Source organism: Equus asinus, chromosome 26 (assembly GCF_041296235.1).
Source record: "Equus asinus isolate D_3611 breed Donkey chromosome 26, EquAss-T2T_v2, whole genome shotgun sequence".
Lineage (NCBI taxonomy): Eukaryota > Metazoa > Chordata > Mammalia > Perissodactyla > Equidae > Equus > Equus asinus.
In genome coordinates this window covers 41,963,504-41,984,692 of record NC_091815.1, presented here as the reverse complement: position 1 = coordinate 41,984,692, position 21,189 = coordinate 41,963,504, and the positions used below count along the sequence as shown (strand labels likewise).

At 43.9% G+C, this 21,189-nt stretch overlaps 1 protein-coding gene across 1 annotated transcript; it reads right to left on the bottom strand.

Moving 5' to 3' along the window:
* Positions 1-813: 813 nt before the first annotated feature.
* Positions 814-21,131, bottom strand: LOC123275607 (zinc finger protein 154-like). The gene is made up of 3 exons (XM_044759042.2): positions 20,832-21,131; positions 17,431-17,557; positions 814-16,000 (listed from the first exon to the last, which is right to left on the bottom strand). Exons 1-3 carry the CDS (start codon positions 20,862-20,864, stop codon positions 14,697-14,699), a joined length of 1,464 nt encoding a protein of 487 aa, XP_044614977.1. The 5' UTR covers positions 20,865-21,131; the 3' UTR covers positions 814-14,696.
* Between the last annotated feature and the right edge of the window lie 58 nt (positions 21,132-21,189).

The window sequence follows — 21,189 nt, the reverse complement described above, 5'->3', positions numbered from 1 at the left end:
TGCTGTGTCCAGATATAGCCACATTCTGAGGTACTGGGGGTTAGGACTTCAACAGATGAATTTTGGGGTACACAGCTCAACCCATAACAAAGGCTTTGGATGATAATGCAAATTAAGGCCAAAACCGGAGAGCTTTTATTTCTTTCTTTATTCATTCATTTACAATCATATTGTCTTCTCTGAGCTACACAAAATTTGAGATCCTGTGTATATTGGTTTGATATGATTTCAAACCTACTTATTACTTAAGTTGTTTTAATCCACCTGTTTATGAAAAAGACAAAAATAAGCTGTTTTGATATAAGAATGAAGTAAGATGTGTCAGGACGTCACCTCACCTGTTATCTCACCTGTTGTCATTGATCAGCTCAGTAGCTCAAGTGATGATGAGCAATGCTGGGGGCTTCTCAGTAAGGACATGTGGAGAAGCAGCTATGGTGAGGGGACACAGACTATAAATACCCAGAGCTTGTAAGAATTATTTGCGAGTTTCGATCTGAACAAGACATCACTTTGCTGACCTAAATAAACTCTCCAAAGACCTGGGGGCGTTAGCTCCTAGTCATAGTGGTGACAAACCACAGAGCAACTCCACGAAGATCAGCCTGCCCACCAACACCGGCGCCATCATTCCCTAGCAAGGTGCTCTGGCAGCAGCGAACTTGTCACTTTCATTTTGTGCTGGCAGCTGGATGTCAGCTCTCAGCTGGTCAAGACATTTCTCCTGAGTGCTTCCTCATATAAAAAAGAGCACCTCGAACTAAATTTGGTCTTTATTCTTTTCATCTCCCCTTTCCTGGAACAATAGTGTGATTAATCTGTCATTGGTTTGGAGTATGTTCTGTTATATAATTTATTTATTGGCTAATTAAGAGACAGTATCCTGTTTGCTATTGGTTTGTGAAACTATTATAAATACCACAGTGAACCTGTGTTAAATAAAATATTGGCAAAGACAATCTTAGTCTCTGAGAATAATTTTGCCCCCAAAACAAAACAATTGGCATAGTTGGCACCCTACCCAAATTAATAATAATTAATATTGGTCAGTGCTGTGAGTACATCATACTCCATGCCAAATTTGAAATACATATTGATAAATTATGTTAAATTTATAATTGGCCAAAATCTAGTAAAGCCCATTACTGCACTGACCAATTTTAAATTTAATGTACAATCTACCATCTATGGCATCCTGCTGAAATTATAAACAGCCAGTGAATGGACAAGTTGATAGAGCTATTCTGGTTTAGATGCTAATGCTGCTGCAATAATTATCTTAATACTGCTTTACCATATTATAAACAATTTGGAATGCTCTATTAAGCATCTCTATAATAAAATGTACTTTGAACAACTATTGTAAAAGGCAGGACAATAGCAAACAGGCCTCACTCACTAATTCTATCAAAATTACTCCAGAGGTGGTTTAAGGGTAGAATGAATTATATATTAACTTCTGAGGATTCCTGGAGACCTACTTAAAACTTAGTTTGGACAAACTTAAAATTAAGGAAACTGCAGATGTTGGCCTGATCACCCAGTAATAATATATATCCTATATTAAAAAGAGCAAGTAAAGAAGAAATTCCAGCACTCTCATTAGGAGCATTAAGTAATATAGATGCTGATAGGCAGAAAGGAAAAGTGTTAGCACAAAAAGTGATCTCCAGAGACAGAAGAAACCCAGACCCTTTTGTTCCTAATGGCACCAATCCATACCCTGAGGACGATGATTTTTATAGTCCTTTTGACACCAATAACTTTAACCTACAAGAAGCTGGGCACATAAATACAGACAAAACTACAACAAATGATAACATAGATCCAATCAGCCAGTGAAGAGAAAGTTTATAGTGGACAAGAAATGACAAACATTAGAATAGCATTCCAACAAACTGATTTGGCCACATAAACCCAGCGACTATTAGATTTATGGTCCAAAGGAGGACAGAACCTGATCCCCACAGAAGCAGAGATTGTGCAACTCGGAAACATTTCCACTGATCTTCAATTTAATCAACACCTTAAAGCACTTGGACAAAATAATACTACTTTACAAAGATCTTTGACTGAGTGGCAGCAACCTGGAGATTAAGATGGCCTACACCTAATATTTTATCCCTTAAAACATCTCCATGGAGGGGCCAGCCCAGTGGTGCAGTGGTTAAGCTTGCTCACTCTGCTTTGGTGCCCGGGGTTCACCAGTTCAGATCCCAGGGGCGGACCTGCGCACCGCTTGTCGAGCTATGCTGTGGCAGGCATCCCACATATAAAGTAGAGGAAGATGGGCATGCATGTTAGCTCAGGGCCAATCTTCCTCAGCAAAAAGAGGAGGATTAGAGGTGGATGTTAGCTCAGGACTAATCTTCCTCAGCAAAAAGAGGAGGATTGGAGGTGGCTGTTAGCCCAGGACTAATATTCCTCAAAGGAAAAATAAACACATCTCCATGGAAAACAGCAGGGGAACCTACTAATGTAGTAATGAAATTAGGACTATTGACTATGGTTTATAAGAGAGACAGACACTCTCACCACTACAAATGGAAGCAACAGAGCAAATTAAAAAGGTCATCCTAAAAGCTGCCCTTCCACAGGACAAAACAGCACTATTTACAGTATTTTTTTTTTTTTAGATTTTTAATTTTTCCTTTTTCTCTCCAAAGCCCCCCTGGTACATAGTTGTATATTTTTAGCTGTGGGTCCTTCTAGTTGTGGCATGTGGGGTGCTGTCTCAGCATGGCTTGATGAGTGGTGCCATGTCTGTGCCCAGGATCCGAACTGGCAAAACCCTGGGCCGGGGAAGCGAAGCATGCGAACTTAACCACTTGGCCATGGGGCCGGCGCCTATTTATGGTATTTGCAGGCACTAGCGACAGCAGAGAGCTGATTGACTTGATAAGAACAGCTGAGGAACTAAGTCAAGATGAAAGCTGTAGCTTTAACACTAGTGTATGCAGACAAAACAGGCCTACACCTAATGTAAATGGACCCAATCAAAATAGACCATATAGAGTTAAATCTAGAAGGCCCTTTTGACTACCTAAAGCATTTAGACCACCACCCTTTAATCCAAATTATAAAAAAAGAAACCCAAATAGAAACCCTAGACTACTTACAGTGGCAGAGAAATGGAAAAAACCAACCTTTTAGAGGAAACAGACCTACAGAAAATAGATCCACTAACTCACTTACTGTAAATAATAACCCCTTTGTAAAACCTAATCCCCCTAATAGACAAGCTACTGATAGGCAAAGGAGAGAAAGCCCAATGAGCCCCTATAGGGACTCAGCAGTCTCTGTCTCCTGGCCCAAGCTGGAGACAACTGCCCCATGTTACAGTGGCAATATCAATAGAAACCCCTTTCGTAAATAAAAATACTACATATACTACTATGTTGTTAGATTCAGCGTCCCAAGTAACAATGATACAAAGATATCCTACTAATTTAGAAAATTTTAACAATAAAAAGGGAGTAATTGAAGGCTTAGGAGGAAAGTTAACCCCAGGGACAGGTGTACATAGATTCCTAACAATTGATGATAGACCACTCATTAAGGCTAAATGCCTTATAGCTTCCCAATTTAGAAAACATTCCTGGACTGGATGTAATAGGACATCATATAACAAATAAGGATGTAACAATTCCTAAAACTAATTTGGCTATGGCAAAATGGACTGCCTGTCCCATCTAAAATATCAAATATATCCCAACACAATTTTTTTTTTTTGAGGAAGATCAGCCCTGCGCTAATATCTGCTGCCAATCCTCCTCTTTTTGCTGAGGAAGCCTGGCCCTGAGCTAACATCCATGCCCATCTTCCTCTATTTTATATGTGGGACGCCTACCACAGCATGGCTTGCCAAGTGGTGCCATGTCCGCACCTGGGATCCAAACCGGGGAACCCCAGGCTGCTGAAGCGGAATGTGCGAACTTAACTGCTGGGCCACTGGGCCGGCCGCACCCAACACAATCTTAAGGGAGGACATACTCAAATTAAGGAAAAAATTCAGGAACTCCCAAAGGAACAAATTATTGTGCCTACTATTTCACTATACCACAATCCAATCTGACCCGTTAAACAGCCAGACAGGTCATATAGGTTTACAATAGATTATAGGAATTTAAACAATACTCTCCCCAAATTGAGGGAGCACTCCCAGATAAAGGCACTATCATACGCAATATCACCACTGGATCTGGAACTTATCATACACTGATAGATTTATCTGACCTGTTCTTTGCGACTCCAGTTGATGAGAGCCAGCCCATGAATGCATTCACATGAAAAGGTAGAAAATATCAGTTTACTAGGTTACCACAAGGATATCTTAATAGCTCAGTGACAGCACACAACCTTCTAATACAAGACATCCAGGCCTTTTAGGAAATCACAACGTACAGACAAACCATTATTTCTTATATTGATGACATCCTTATTTATGGTGATAACTTGGAAGAACAGACTAGAGTCAAGAGAGAATTAACTGAATTCCTTACACTCAGAGGATGAACAATCAACCCAGGTAAAGTCCAAGGACCTCAAACTACAGTAAAATTTCTAGGCATAATTTGGTCCTCTGAAGGTAGGAAAATACCAGACCCAGTCATAAACAAGATAGATTGCATACTAACTCCTACCACAAAAGCAGCAGCTCAGAAACTAACAGGACTGTTTGGATATAGGAAACAGCACGTACCACATATAGGGATAACATTAAAACCCATCTATGAAATAACTAGAAAGAGTAGGGAATTTAGATGGACAGAGACTCAAGAGGCAGCCTTTACTTATTTGAAAAATGCTGTCAGAACTTTTAACACATGGGCACAGCTAATGAGGACTCTAAATAAAAACTAGAGTGCCTATACTCACAAGGGTTTGCAATATGGTCACTGTAGACTAAAACATCACAGGATGCCAAATTTTACCTGTTTGGGTTTGGGGCTATGAAGCTCCCATCGTCCAAGAATAAACACTAACCAATTGAAAGGCTCACCTGGGCACTCTATGAAGCCCTACAAAACTCAGAGCCACTAACAGAAAGTAAATTAATTATATTTAAACTCCAAGAGCCTATTGTGGATTGGATAAAACAGACCCCCGACAAACAGAGGGGGACTGCCCCAGACCATAAAGTCCTACCATGGAAATGGTATATTTCTGAGCGGGATGTATGGATAGATGGTCAACCCTCTGCATTAACTGAGGAAATTTCAGCAATGCCAATAGTGGACTTGCTGGAATTTCTGAGGGCTGAGTGTATATATAAGCTCGAGCAGTTGGGCAATGGGGATCATCCTGATCCATAGCACTCAACAATGTATGGTTTACAGATGGATCAGCCTCCATGACACCATCCGGGGTACACTGGCAGGCTATGGTCTTGAGGACTAATGACAGTCTAACCCTGCTAGAATCAGGCTCAGGAGAATCAGCACAATAATGCTGAATTAATAACCGTAAAATTGTCAACTGAACAAGCTGCTAAGGAAAATCAGAATGAAACATATCTTGCCTTGGACTAATGGGCAACAGCTAATAGAACAGCTCTTTGGTCAGGAATATGGCAGGAAAATAGGAAATAAGGACATACGGCTGAACATAGCACTGGCTGACATCTCCATATTCATCACACATCTCTGTACATCAGAAGGAAAACTCTGAAGTAACCAAGTTTAATAACCAGGGAGACAAACTCACTAGGAAAACTAATGAGGTGAGGATTTCTTGAGATTTATCTTAAGAAACACAATAATTGATAGTTAAGGAGGAAACCAATTCAAAACGTAACTACACGTGAACAAGGACAATGGAACATAAAACCTGAACACACAGATCATGCCAGTTAGGATCACTGCATGGGCATATCACCAAACAAGTCATGCTAGCACACACCAGAACGTGGTTAGAGAAAAGAAACATGTCTATGCCTACCAAGGACCTCCAATTTCAAATTAAGAAATGTGAGAACTGCTCAAAGTTGAAAGCTTGGAAGTCATTAATGAATACCCCAGATAAGGTCAGAGCTGACAGACCCTTACAAATTATAAAAATTTATCATATCAAATGCTTGTCTATTTCAGAGAACCCTGCAGCACTGCAGACACATGGTCAGGAATAGGATTACCCTACCCCTGCAGGAAAAGTGATCAAAAATCCACCCCAGAGCACAGGGAATCTGGATTGCTTACTAGGTATCCCAACCATCACAGAATCAGATCAGGGCACCCACTTCACAGAAAAGCTAAAACAAGAAAGGGCCCAAGAACAGGGCATGAAGTGGAACTTCTGCTAACCCTGCAACTCAAGGGATGGAAAACCTCCTATTGAATTAACATTGCAGGCACCCACAGAGATAAGAATTAGCACTTACAACATCCCAGAATATAAATTAAAAGCAAAAGTACTAATTGAAAAACATAATGATACATATAGTACTGGGGATATTACAGCACCTGCCACTGATAATACCTACTGGGTGACTGAAGGAAAAGGCATATTACGTCAAATTAAAGAAAATAATTTGATGCCTCTATACAATTTTCAGGCATGAATAACATCATCTTCTATCGTATCAACACTGGATGCTGACACTAAAAACATGGATATTTACTCTTTATATGATGGCAGGACACCTAACAGCAGACACAGTTTTGTACGACATCATTACTGGATGCCTAATATTTAGCATAGCATGCTGCAGAGCGATTATGCTTGAGGCAACACTGGCAGTAATGGCCATAATAACTATAGATTTCCTTGAGTGGCAAGAACAACAAGAAAGAATTTGAATTTTATAGGGCACTATCCTTATTTTTTGCAGGCTCACACATCTTGAACCCTAGAAATATTGCTAAGTGGGTCAGTGCAGCATGCTGCCTCCTGGCCATACTGTTTTGCTTATTGCTCACTCCAGGATACCATACTCATTACAGTTGTGGATACTCCTCCAACAGCTCCAGCAATAGAAGTTGTGCCACCGTTCCAAATTGGAATGCCACCTTCTGGTCCAGATACAACTCCACCGTCTGTGACATCCTCTACTTTCTCCACAGAACACCATCCTGGTCACCTTATTGCAACTGAGGACTCACCAGCATCACCAAGCCCAACCTCTGCACCCCACTTTTTGCTATCAGCACCATCAACTCACTGGGAAACCTTTGATCAGAAGAGAAACCAAATACTGAGGGAAGTTGACAAAGCACTAGAAGCCTCCACTTCCATCTCCACAAGAATCAATGAGGATCATAAACACCCCCTATTAGACACCAACTCAGAGGATGAAGACTGGCCTGAACTACTAACTGACTCTTGGTATTTTTTTTTTTTCCCGAGGAAGATTAGCCTGAGCCAACTGCTGCCAATCCTCCTCTTTTTGCTGAGGAATACTGGTCCTGAGCTAACATCTGTGCCCATTTTCCTCTACTTTATATGAGGGACACCTACCACAGCATGGCTTGCCAAGAGGTGCCATGTCTGCACCCGGGATCCGGGCCGGCAAACCCCGGGCCGCCGAAGCGGAACATGCGCACTTAACCGCTGCGCCACCGGCTGGCCCCTCACTCTTGGTATTATAAGCCAGCATAAATAGCAATACAAGCAGGCAGTGACTTTCATACTCTTCCCTTCCCCTATCTTTCTGAATTAGGGGCAGCACTAGACACATTTTAAGGGCTCACTAAAAACAACCCAGATCTGATTCCTGATCTACTAGGCATTTTAGCATACTACTGCACTAGAGCAGCTCTAGAATATTCAGAATGGGCACTTGGGTACCCACAGCCAAAACCCATTTGAAATCTTATACTCATATACTAGGCCATCTTGTTGCTCTTGCTCGTTCAGAATTTGGAGACCAGGCATCTACCCGTTTGGTATCCCAGACATCGTATGTTGCTTCAATTGCTTATTATCTTATGTTTAATAGGAAAAGCCTACATGCACCTAGTTCTGGTGCAGCTACATCTCCTACACATATCAACACTACCACTAATCCTTACTCAGTAGATCAAAATCTGATGCAATATAAAGGAAAATATTTGGCTTTAGCAATAGACCAAGCATAGCTACAAGAAATTACAAAATTGCTCACATGCACACACACTAATAAGGATATATTAGGAAAGATATTTAAACCATTATGCAGAGAAATGTATAACCACCAATTTATTTATTTATTTATTTATTTATTTATTTATTTAATTTTGAGGAAGGTTAGCTATGAGCTAACATCTCCTGCCAATCCTCCTCGTCTTGTTGAGGAAGACTGGCCCTGAGCTAACATCCATGCCCATCTTCCTCTACTTTATATGTGGGATGCCTGCCAGAGCATGGCCTGACAAGCAGTGCGTAGGTCCGCACCTGGGACTCGAACTGGCAAACCCTGGGCTGCTGAAGCGGAGTGCGTGAACTTAACCTCTGCACCACCAGTCTGGCCCCTATAACCAGCAATTTAATATCCCACACTATGAAACAATTCAACATGCAATAAAAAGAAAATTTCGTATACCACATTGGTGGAATATGACCAAATATACTGAAGAAATACAATGGAGAGATTATGTGTGCTCTCCACATGCAGACCTAAAAGATTCATTTGTAGAAATGCATCAAAGCTAAACCCTTGCAGGATGCTCTTTGAATACATTTTATCAATAGGGAGGGCAAAAAATGACAATGCTAATGACACGTACAGAACCACAACCAGACACTCACGGGACATGTGACTGGTATTTAGAGACACTATCCAAAGGATTATATCACTTAGCTATGTGGCAATAGATATCTGCATGGGATAAAGTGGAGAACCACAATGGTGAAGATAATGATTGTTCTTTTTATTTAAAAAATGATGAAAATGATGGGGACAATACTATCCACACCACACAAACACCCACTATATCAATGATATATTTAATAAGGCACTCACTGATTCCACCAAAAATGTACCTGAAATAAACTACAAACTCTCTCTACTTCCATACAAACAACATCTATATTTAGGAGTTCCATGGAAATACAATACCACTGATGGCAAAGAAGACTTTATGTCACAGAACGGCCTAACCTGTTCCATTATGGCAATCTAACCATACATAAGACACCTATTGCTACATCTCTAGCAGAATTCTTTAATCCTTACACTTTCTTTAAAACATACAATGATTCTCTTGTACACTCCAAGCTAAACTGGCAACATAGGATTTTCCCATTAATCTTGACAACATTAAATTATGAGACATAAAATATGCCTTAACCCATCAAAACCCTTCAAGTATCCATCAGGATATTCAGAGGACAAGGTCACAATGTATAACAGAAATATCCTTTCTGTTTAACAAATGCTACGGAGATGATTGTAGACCAGGAAACATGATCAAAGCAAAACAGTCTGGTAACCCAGGGAGAAAACCAGTAGCACATGCACAGACAAATATTAACGCAGTAATGAAGAAAGAAGCCTGGCCAGGTAAAATGGAGCAAGGTTCTATATGCGATTCCCTTCTGTGGTCTGATGCTATACTAAATGTTTCTGCAGCACCAGACAGTATTGGACCTTTCACACCCACACTGAAGGGATATAAATGATTAATTTGGTGCCATAATAAAACATATAAAGACTCTGGTGCCATCCATAGACTAGGACTTGACCTTTACTTACAAAATGTTAGTAAATCACCATGTGGGGATGCACCAAACAATGCAACTATGAACCAAACATTATCATGGCCCATGCCTAAGGTCACATATTTGACTTTAAATTTTACAAACAACATGTTCTTTTTTTTTTTTCTCTAAGATTGGCACCTGAGCTAACAACTGTTGCCAATCTTTTTTTTTCTTTTCTGGTTTATCTTCCCCAATCCCCCTGGTACATAGTTGTATATCTTAGCTGAAGGTCCTTCTTTTTTTTACTTTTTTGTTTTTTTTGAGGAATATTAGCCCTGAGCTAACTACTGCCAGTCCTCCTCTTTTTGCTGGGGAAGACTGGCACTGAGCTAACATCCGTGCCCATCTTCCTCTGCTTTATATGTGGGACGCCTACCACAGCATGGCTTGCCAAGCAGTGCCGTGTCCGGACCCGGGATCCGAACCGGCGAACCCCGGGCCACTGAGAAGCAGAATGTGCGCACTTAACCACTGCGCCACCGGGCCAGCCCCTGCAGGTCCTTCTAGTTGTGGCATGTGAGATGCCGCCTCAACGTGGCCTGACCAGCGGTGCCATATCCGTGCCCAGGATCCGAACCAGGGAAACCCTGGGCTGCTGCAGCAGAGAACACGAACTTAACCACTCGCCATGGGGCCAGCCCCCAAACAACATGTTCTTAATCAGAACATATGACATGACATACAGGTATTCCAAGTATGAACCACAGGCAGATTCTCCTGTAGTGATGGGACAGGAATCTCAGAACCAATATACGCACTGGGATGCATAAAAAAATAATGTAGATATAAATACCACTAGATGGGGAGCAAGAACATGTAAAAAACTTTATTGGGGCCGGCCCCATGGCCCAGCGGTTAAGTTCGTGCGCTCTGCTTCAGCAGCTCAGGGTTTCACAGGTTCGGATCCTAGGCATGGACATGGTACCACTCATTAAGCCATGCTGAGGTGGCATCCCACATGCCAAAGCTAGAAGGACTCACAACTAAAAATATACACCCATGTACTGGGGGGGTTTGGGGAGAAAAAGGAAAAATAAAATCTTTAAAATAAATTTAAAAAAATAATAATTTTAAAAACTTTTATTATACTAGTAACATATCAAACATTGCCGATTGGAGTAATATCATGTCCTATTTATGGTACAGAACACATGACTGGTGGAAACCAAGAGTGAGAGATAAAATATTAAATTAAAAAATTTAGGGGGCTGGCCCCATGGCTGAGTGGTTAAGTTCGCACACTGTGCTTCGGTGGCCCAGGGTTTTGCCAGTTCGGATCCTGGGCATGGACATGGCACCTCTCATCAGACCACACTGAGGCAGCATACTATATGCCACAACTAGAAGGACCCACAACTAAAATATACAACCATGTACCAGGGGGCTTTGGGGAGAAAATGGAAAAATATAATTTAAAAAAAAAATTGAGGGTAACCTAGAAAAACCATTAAAAACTTAGAGAGATGAGTTTACCACATGGAGTACTAAATATGTAGTTCCAGCCATGAGTAATGATGAAACTTTAGGAATAGACATTGTCATAGCAGATCCACATGAGGACAACTGGGCAATTATGTTTTTAAATAGAAATAGCCAAAAACTGGTCATTTACTACACCAACTTACACTGTTTAATGCATATTCACCTATTAGAAAATTAACAATAGATCCATGGACACTATGTCCAGACTTTAAAAGAACAGGGACACCTTATAAAGTATATAGAGAACACGCAGGAAAATTAGCATGTAACACACATCATTACCCTTGGGGGTATACGTGAGGCTTCTATCTCTCACCACAGATTTCGACCTCAAGAACATGGGAACTTATGTTAATAAAACCTCTCACGGTCATATTGGAACCCTCAAAGTAGCCTGTGCTTTGAAACTTAATATACAAGACTTTCAAGCCAGATACAGTTCCCCAATTGTGCTCAGTTTTATCTATGGTCATTTATGCCCAATTTACAATCTATGCCCAAAACAGATTCGCTGAAAGGAAGGGAACCCCTACAGTTCTTTGTTAGACTGGTAGGAAATTTAATTGGAGGAGCAACGGCAGCTACTTTTTCTCAATTCCAAATTGATCAAAGCACATTAAATTTTAAAAACTGTAAAACCAAACAATCTCAATTTAACACATATGCAATGGCTCCTCTGTCATCACCGGGTACACAAATGGATAAAATTAACAACATATTACAAAACACACATGATTTTCACATGAAAGTAAATACAGCAATGGAAATTCACATAAAACCGCTGGAGGAAATGCTAAAAATAATGAAATACTAAAAAAAGACACAAAAGATGTTTCTTTATATATATAGATAGATAGATAGATAGATACTTTTTTTTTTTTTGAGGAAGATTAGCCCTGAGCTAACACCCGCCACCAATCCTCCTCTCTTTGCTGAGGAAGACTGGCCCTAAGCCAACATCCATGCCCATTTTCCTCTACTTTCTATGTGGGATGCCTACCACAGCATGGCTTGCCAAGTGGTGCCATGTCCACACCCGGGATCAGAATCAGTGAACCCCCGGGCTGCCCAAGCGGAACATGTGCACTTAACTGCTGCACCACCAGGCCGGCCCCCAAAAGATGTTTAAGTGTAGATTGTTGCAGTTAAGATTGGTTGATACATGGAACACTCTTAGACAGCTATGATCTCAGGTCAATACTGCTAGCCTGAGATAACAGACAATCCAACTAGAACTAGAGTAGATACCCTACATCCTAATAGCTGTGATTCCTTGGGCAACTGTGAAATTAAAATATTGGCACTTAAAGAGGAAATATGACAATGGGTTACTACACTTTTGTGGTTCTGCAATATCAAAAGGGAGAGTGGAGCCTACAGGCCACAGAAAGCCCCCTTATGATAGAAGGAAAACATGTTCCTAAGGATGTGTTAGTGGAATGGAATCAAAATACCCTTATTACTGCTAGACCTTTGAATATACCTATATATTCATTGGTTCAAGTACCCATGATTATAGCCTTGATGCCTCCTCAACCAGTTACATATAATATGTGAAACTGGACCATGATAGTAAGCTCTAAGCCAAACCTTACCCTACCCTATCAAGGTCAAGGGAAAATAAGGAACACAACACATGATGGGATGTGTAAAACTAGAACAGGCAATGAATCTAACAAAATATGGAAAAAGATATTACTCGAGGTCAATAGAAGATAAAGGAACCATTAAAATAACAGCACAAATACTCCACATTGAACCTCCTAAAATAAATGTAAATCATACATTAGAAAACTTAAGACAAGTAAAAGAACATCTAGAAGATGAGACTAATAGTCAACATAACTTTGCAGGAATTGAACAACAACATGCTTTTCCTAAAGTTATGACAGTTTTAAATTCTTAGGTAATGCCTAACAATGCTATCCAAGCTTGTAACCCCTGGGGCTTTATAAATGGCTTTTACACGGAAATGCAATCGCCAAGGAAGTTTAACTGAGCGGCTTAAGAAACTTAATTTCTGGTCTTTTGGTGACTGGATATGGCATTACATTAAAGACTTCTTTACTACGCTTTTGCTAATATTAGGAATATGGTTGCTTAAACTGGTCATTAAACTATGGTGTAAAAGAATGTGTGTCAAAGGAAAAAATACTCAGAAAATATGATTGATCGTGATGAAAGTTGTAAGCGATTTAGAACCACAGGGTGGACTGATATTTTTGTGAATTTAGATTTGTACAGGGCATTAGGCCCTTCGGATTAGTGTGTGAGCGATTTCAAATCAGTGTGGATTGTGTATTGGTTTGATACAGACCCAGTGAAATTCGTTCACCCCTTTCACGGTGGTAGAGCCCAACTCTCGCTTCAAACCACCCCTCAGGATGAATAGAACACCCAAGATTAAAAGTAATCTAACAAAAAGGCTTTTATTATTGCATGAACCCGAGCAATGTGTGGTGCAAAACTGCTGGGTTGGCGACTTGGAAACTGCAAAGATTTATCACAAGCATCACATGAGACCAACGTCTCTAAGAGATGTAGTCTTTCTCTGCAAGATACCACCCAGAACTCAGCTCGGGTACTCTGGGCCAACAACGGGTCAAATCTATGCCCTAACTTAGAGAGAGCGAAATGGGGATCTCCTGAGGGTACCACTTACCCATTTCAATCAACAAATGAGAGCAGAGATCAGCTTCACTAAGCATGTTGAGGTGGTAACAGATGTATACTGTGGGGCCCTGCCAGGCGGCATAGGTGAAATGACTTCTGCCACAGAAACTGGCAGTGACTTAAAGCTAGCAAGGACTCTGGGCAAGTTGGAAAGCACAATGTAGTTTGTGGAAGTTCTCCAAATAGCTGGAACTTATGGTAAACCAATCCACTACGGACATTCAGATGAACGAACGTTCTCCTCCAGTGTAATTACACTAAGCAAGCAAATATCACGTTCTGTTATGTTAAAGCCTTTCTGCAGTGTGAACTCTGAAGTGTGGAATGAAGACAGATGACTGGCTAAAGGAATTGAGACATTCACCCACTCATAAGGCTTTGCTCCAGTGTGAATTCTCTGATTTTTATGAGACTGTATCTGTGGCTAAACCATTACCCATATTCTCCACATTTGTCTTAGCTCAGGCTGCTATAACAAACTATAATAAACTGGGTGGCTTATAAACAACAGAAACTTATTTCTCAATTGTGGAGGCTGGAGATCTGACATCACAGTTCCCACGTGGTCAGGCTTTGTGTCTGATGAGGACCTACTTCCCCATTCATAGATGACAATCTTCTCAAAGGGTCCTCACATGGGAGACAGACAAAGCAAGCTCTCTCAGGACTCTTCCTAGAACACTAATCCTATCTATGAGGGCTCTAGTCTACAATCTATTCTAACCCTAATTACCTCCCAAAGACGTCCCTTCCTAATACCACCACTAATGTGGTACCTAATATTACCCTAATGAGGATAGGGTTTCGACATAGGAATTTTGGGGAACATAAATGTTCGGTTCATAGCATGACTCATAAGGCCTTTATCTAGTGTGTACTTTCTGGTGTTGAATGAGACTGGAGCTCTGACTAAAAGATTTCCCACATTCACTACACTCATAAGGCCTTTCTCCAGTGTGAACTCTCCAATGTTTATTGAGGTTGGACTTGTTACTAAACAATTTTCCACATTCATCACACTCATAAGGCCTTACTCCAGTGTGAACTCTCTGGTGTTGAATGAGGCCAGAATTTTGGTAAAAGGATTTTCCACATTCTCCACACTCATAGGGCCTTTCCCCAGTGTGAACTATCTGGTGTTTAATGAGGCTAGAGCTATGGCTAAAGGATTTCTCACATTCACAGCATTCATATGGCCTTTCTCCAGTGTGAATTCTCCCATGGTTATTGAGGTGGGACCTTTGGCTAAATGATTTCCCACACTCGCTGCACTCATAAGGCCTTTCTCCAGTGTGAACTCTCTGGTGTTCCAAGAGAATAGACCTGTAGGTAAAAGATTTCCCACATTCCTTGCATTCATAAGGCCTTTCTGCAGTGTGAACTCTCTGGTGTTTCATGAGGTTAGAGCTATGGGTAAAGGTTTTCCCACATTTCCCACATTCATAAGGCCTTTCTCCAGTGTGAACTCTCTGGTGATTATTGAGGGTATAGCTTTTACTAAAGGATTTCCCACACTCCCCGCACTTATAAGGCCTTTCTCCTGAGTGAACTCTCCAGTGTCTAATAAGGCTGTAACTTTGGCTAAACGATTTCCCACATTCACTGCACACATAACATCTTTCTCTAGTGAGGACACTTTGGCGCTGAACAAGTGTATGTTTGCAGCTCAAAGCTTTCATGTATTCTCCAGAGTTGTAAAGAGGTTTTCGTCTATGAAACGCTGCCCCACACTCGGTCGTGGTATTTGACTTTTCTTCAGTGTGAGTGGTTTGTACCTGGAAGTGTCCTGATAAGGCCAGGAAGCCCTTCCCAACCTCCCTGCAAGCAAAGGGCTTCCCAGACACGTGGAATTTGCAATCATTCACAACCAACGCTCTGCTCACATTGATTCCGAAGGGTTTCTCTCCAATGTCCTGCTTCTGGTGCTGATGGAGGTTTGCATTGAAACATAATTGCTTCCCACATGGGCCAAACCTGTACAGCTTCTGTCCACGACGTGTTTCCAGGTTCTCAGCCAAGTGCAAAATGTCTTTCAAGATCGGGCTACACATCTCACATGGGGGCGCCCTCTGGGAAGACAGACCTGCCTTGGAAAACCTGACCTGTGACATTCTTTCTACAGAAACACTCTGTTCAGGTGCCTCATCCTCTGCTCCACACCAACAACCTAAAAGAAAAGAAATACTGGTCAAGTGCATGTTCACTTTGGTGGGAGGGGGCAGCCCATACACAAATGTGTGTCTGACACAACCAGGAATGAGTCCATGGGATTGTTCGCAGAAGCATGGAGTTGGGTTCAGGTTGAAGATTACTTAGCAGTACTGGGCTATAAAGATCGCAAAATGTGGGAGGCCTCATGAACTGAAGGACACATGCAGTGCAACCAAGGGAGAAGAGAGAGAACCTACAACTCATTCCTCTGTAAAGAAATTTTAGCAGGTGGCTGCTTGTGTCTAACACCTGAACGCTGGGTAGAAAAGTACAGGCGATAGCACAAAATGGGGGAGATATCACAAGGGGAAGGCAGGGGCTATTTGTTCATGTGGAAACACTGAGCAGGATCTTATCTGCAGCTGACTCATGAGTGCTGTGTAGAAGGGAATGTCCAGGTTCAGGAATATCTGACTGCACCAGAGCAGCTGGTGTTCAATAATCGTTCAAGCATATGCACGCATTATGACATAATATGTAGAGGCCAACGTTGCAGAGCACTGCAGATGGAGCAGTGAGAATAAAGGGTGAGATATGGAGTGCAGAGATGTGAGGATTAGCCCACGGGCTGGATATGAGAAGTGACATGTAGAAGAATTTACAAGTTGGCAAAGCGTCAAGAATGGGGAGAGAAAGGCAGAAATGGGATGCAGCCATTGGCTTTGAAACCAAAATAAGAGTCAAACAGAATATGTTTCTAGTATGATTTCAACACAACCCTGACATCATGCCCTCCCCTAGAGTGCCACTCCTCAGGACCAGGCTCCCTCTGAGCCCATCTTCCTGTGGATGGATTCATAGCCATCCTGTGAACCACCAAGGGCTCTCCATCCTACCCCCAAGATGAGCAACTACATGGCACCCACATGATGTCAAGTACTAAGGGAAGGACAGAAGAGATGAGCAGTCAGCAGTAGTAAAAAATAACTCAGTACATGATAGCCCACAGGAAAGAAAACTGAGGATCCTGTAAGAATAGCCCATGGTCCACATGAGCAGCAACAATGTAAATGACGACAATTCCTGGCACAGGCAGGTATCAGGAAATGTTAGTAAGAGAAAAGTAAAATCTTGGGTACAGAGTTGCTTTGGATCTGGACAAATTTACCCAGTTAAGGAGATGGTAAGCAAGTGGGATCCATAATGGTGACTGCAAGATGACTGACCCTGGGTCCTTCTGGGTGAAGCTCAGGGGTAACAGGTGTCAGTCAACTTCAAGAAGAGGGCATTGCATACACCTCAGTCCAACCAACCACAGCATCTACCCAGGGAACTGGGGAACGAAGCAGTGCTCATGGTCCTAAGTGAGAAGGATAGATTTGTCTCTGGGGAAAAGGAAAGGGCAAAGACTAGCTCAGAGCAGGGGGAAAGGTGTGAGGCTCTTACCAAGGGAGGTTATAAGTGTCAAGTTCTCCAGCATCACGTCACGGTACAGGCATCTCTGAGCCTCATCAAGGAGATCCCATTCCTCCCAGGAGAAGTACACAGCCACGTCTTCAAAAGTCACAGTGCCCTGTCATAACAGGCACAGATGAAACCACAAACAGTTCCTTCCTAAGGACCTACAATCCCTTCCCCCACATATCTGGCCCGTGCACATTCTCCTCCCAAGCTCTCCAACGCAGAGGAAAAATCAGGCCCTGGTGCCAATGGTGCTGTTGTCTCCTCATGGACTCATTGGTCACGAGGTCCAGCCATCAGTAACAAGATGCAGGTGGACAAATACATTTAGGCTGTGGGCTTGGCAAAGAATTCTACCACTTCCCACCAGGCAATTCCCCTGGTATGGCCAAGGTCACTTAAGTGTCAATATCAGAGACCTGGGGCCATCAGACAGACTCCCTCTCCACATCATTTTTCAGAATGCACATCTGGGGCCGGCCTCATGGCTGAGTGGTTAAGTTCATGCACTCCGCTTCAGCGGCCCAGGGTTTTGCCAGTAGATCCTGGGTGCAGACATGGCACCGCTCATTAGGCCATGTTGAGATGGTATCCCACATACCACAATTGGAAGGACCCACAACTAAAATATACAATTATGTACTGGGGGGGATTGGGGAGAAAAAGCAGAAAAAAAAGAAAAAGAATGTACATGTATCACATCTCTGGATACCATAGCCATATGACCATGGCCACCACCACCTCACTGCCCCATACCTTAGGCCTTTCCCTGGCCTCCCCATGTGTTACTGTAATTTAATTGCCTCCTCTCCATCCCACCCACTGGTGAGGGTGGGATTCTGCCCTAGGGTTATGGGGATGGCCAAACATATGACACGTGACACTGCATAGATGAGATTGCCAGCAGTTTAATCAATGATATATATTCACGGCCTCAGAGGGAAGGACATCACACTCTGCACAGGGCTATACTGAGGTTATTCTCTGGTTGTACTCTAGAACAGAGTGGACAACCAGGGGCTGTGGGACGCAAGCTTTGGAGTATCAGGAGGGTGAGGTGCCCCTGGGTTCCAGCGGGAGGATGCAATTGGTTGGTCTGAGTAACTCCATGGACTGGTAAAGAACTGAAACCTAATACAAAGGAATAAGGAGGAACTGTGTTTGGCTAGTAGACCTTATCCACAGGAGTAGAGTGGGGAGGGAAACTTGCACTCAGGCCATTTCAGGCCCTCTGGGTTTCACCAAATGTCAAGGCAGCACATGATATTGAGAATTAATGTTAGGCTTTACACTACAACTTGGCAGACAGCATCCAGAGTATGCTTGGCAAATTCACACGGGGTCCGATGTTACCACAGACTTTCCACCACGCCCACTACTGGTGGAAGTCCCCAGATACTTCTACAAAGGCCTCCCTGTCTGGCTCTGTTTCACGCCTCAGACCTAGCCACACAAAATTACGTGTGGATCTCAGATACCTATGGCCCTCTTCCACTCCTGCGCTACATTTGCTATCCTTCAGCAGTCATAACTTCCTCTGTTTACCTAACCTCCTTCAAAGCCCAGCCCTATTGCTTGCCCACCTCAGGCCTAGTAAGGCTCACAGATAATCATATGTTCCCCTGACCTGATCCTCCAGGATGAATGCAACACCCAGGCCCCACAAACTGCCACAAAATTCTGGTGAATGTACAGCACGGAGAACAAGCATCAGCTCAGGCCTAAGTGTCATCCCACCTCAATTACTCCTAGGCCTCTGTATTCATCTCATGTCCATTCTTCTCTTGGAAGCTCTGGTCACCTGCAAGACTATCCTGTCCCCAACACATCCTCCCTTCATGGGCACTTAACCACCTCACCTGTGTTTATGATGCCCAAAACCATCACCCAGGTATTCAAGCAAGAGATCCAGTCCACAGCCCCGACCCTCTGCTTCCTGGCCCCCTAACGGCTTTACTACCATAACCTGAAAATCACCCCTCCTAAATGTGACCCAAAGCTCACTCACCTGGGTCCACAGAGTACCCACCACATTTTGGAAGCTTCTATCGAGAATCCTCCCAAGATTTCCAGATCTGTGTGTTCAGCTGCCTAATTCATGCCTCCACTCAGACTCTTAATGTGGCCGAAATAGAGATTTGAAATAAATTTCTAGTGAATATCACTCCCACTACAATCTTCCCCATTTTGGATGATGGAGCTTCCATTCCTACAGGTGCTAAAACCCAGGGGTTATCCCCGAATCCTGTGTTTCATTCCCTCTCCCTCCACATTGGAAAATCTAGCTGGCCCTCTTTCAAACACGCATCTAGAATCCAACCACTTTTCCTAGGCCACCATTGTGGTCCATTAATCCTTACCCAGAGTTGACAGTAGCCTTTACCCTGATCTTACTTTCTCTTCCCTCACTCCCACAGTATGTAGCCACTCTGCAGCCAGATGAAGGATGGTAAGACCTTTTAAGATCACCTCCTCTAACCTAAACCTCCAATTACCTCTAAAAGAGACATCCAGCTTCTCAGGCGGCCAGTCCAGTCCTGACTCCTACACCCCTGCTGTTTGTTCCCACTTGAAATAAAGGAGACCTGTGATTTCCGTATACTTCCAACTCAGTTACATCTCTCAGCGTCTATGCATTTTTGTACCAGTTCCTGGTACCACCCTTTTTCACGTCGGTTGCCACAAACAGGAACACCTCTATAAAAGCCTGACACGGACTTAACAACTCTGGGCTTGGGGTTTCTCCAAGGTTCCCAGACCACAGGTCAGGGGGAATCGCATTTAAGGAAAGAACAGTCCAGAGAACACGCGCGTGGAGGTTGGGGCCAGTGAGGGTCTGAGACACCCTCAACTTCCCAGTGGGGTTCCGTAGGGTCTTCTGCAGCCACAGGAGCCTGCATGAAGAGGCGGACCTTAGAGGAATGGGTCCACGGCGGCGTTCGAAGGGCTCAGGCCTCCCTGTACCCTTCCCTGGTCCTGGGGCCCGGAGACCTCAGGCTGGCTGTTTAACCTCCGGGCCTCAGTCCTCAGAGCTGCCTCGGACCAGCTCTGCGCCCTCGGACCAGGACTCCGCTCCTGGAGAACTTTTGAAACCCCAACACGCACCGCGTCCCTCTCTGGTCACAGCCCTCCCGGCTCCGGGGCCCTAAGACTGAAGGAGCAGCCCCTCCCCTGCCGGTCCAGGGGGGACCCCACCTCACACTGTTCCCTGCGGACACAACGCGGACCCTCGGCCGCAGCCCGGCCCCCGCCCGCAGCCACAGGCCCCACGAGCGCCTCCCCGGCCCGGCCCCGGGGCCTGGGCTGCAGGCCCGGGAGCAGCGCCCGCCCGAGGGCTGGAGCTCGGGCTGCGCTGCGGGCGGGGCGGCCCGGAGCCGAGCGCTCACCTGAGCCGGCTCCCTCCGCGCGGCCGCCGCCATCGGCCTCGGGGGCGGCGCGGGGCCGGGAGCGGCGGGAGACGAGGCGCCGGGCGCGGCGCTCCCTGGCCCGGGGCCCCGGGCGGCGTCGCCGAGCCTCAGAGCCGCCTGGGCCGCGGGGACGGCGCCTCCTCCCACACCTCGTGGTCAGTCCTCTCAGCCCCGACCCGACGCTCCGTAAACCGAGGTAAACACCAGAGAGCAGCCAAAACAACCGCCACAGGGAGGATGCCGGAAACCCCTCCTCCACGTTCTGTGCCCAAACGGAAACGCCTGTTATCGGTGCCGTCTCCGTCTCTTTCGTCGCGGAGCACTCTGGGTAATGTAG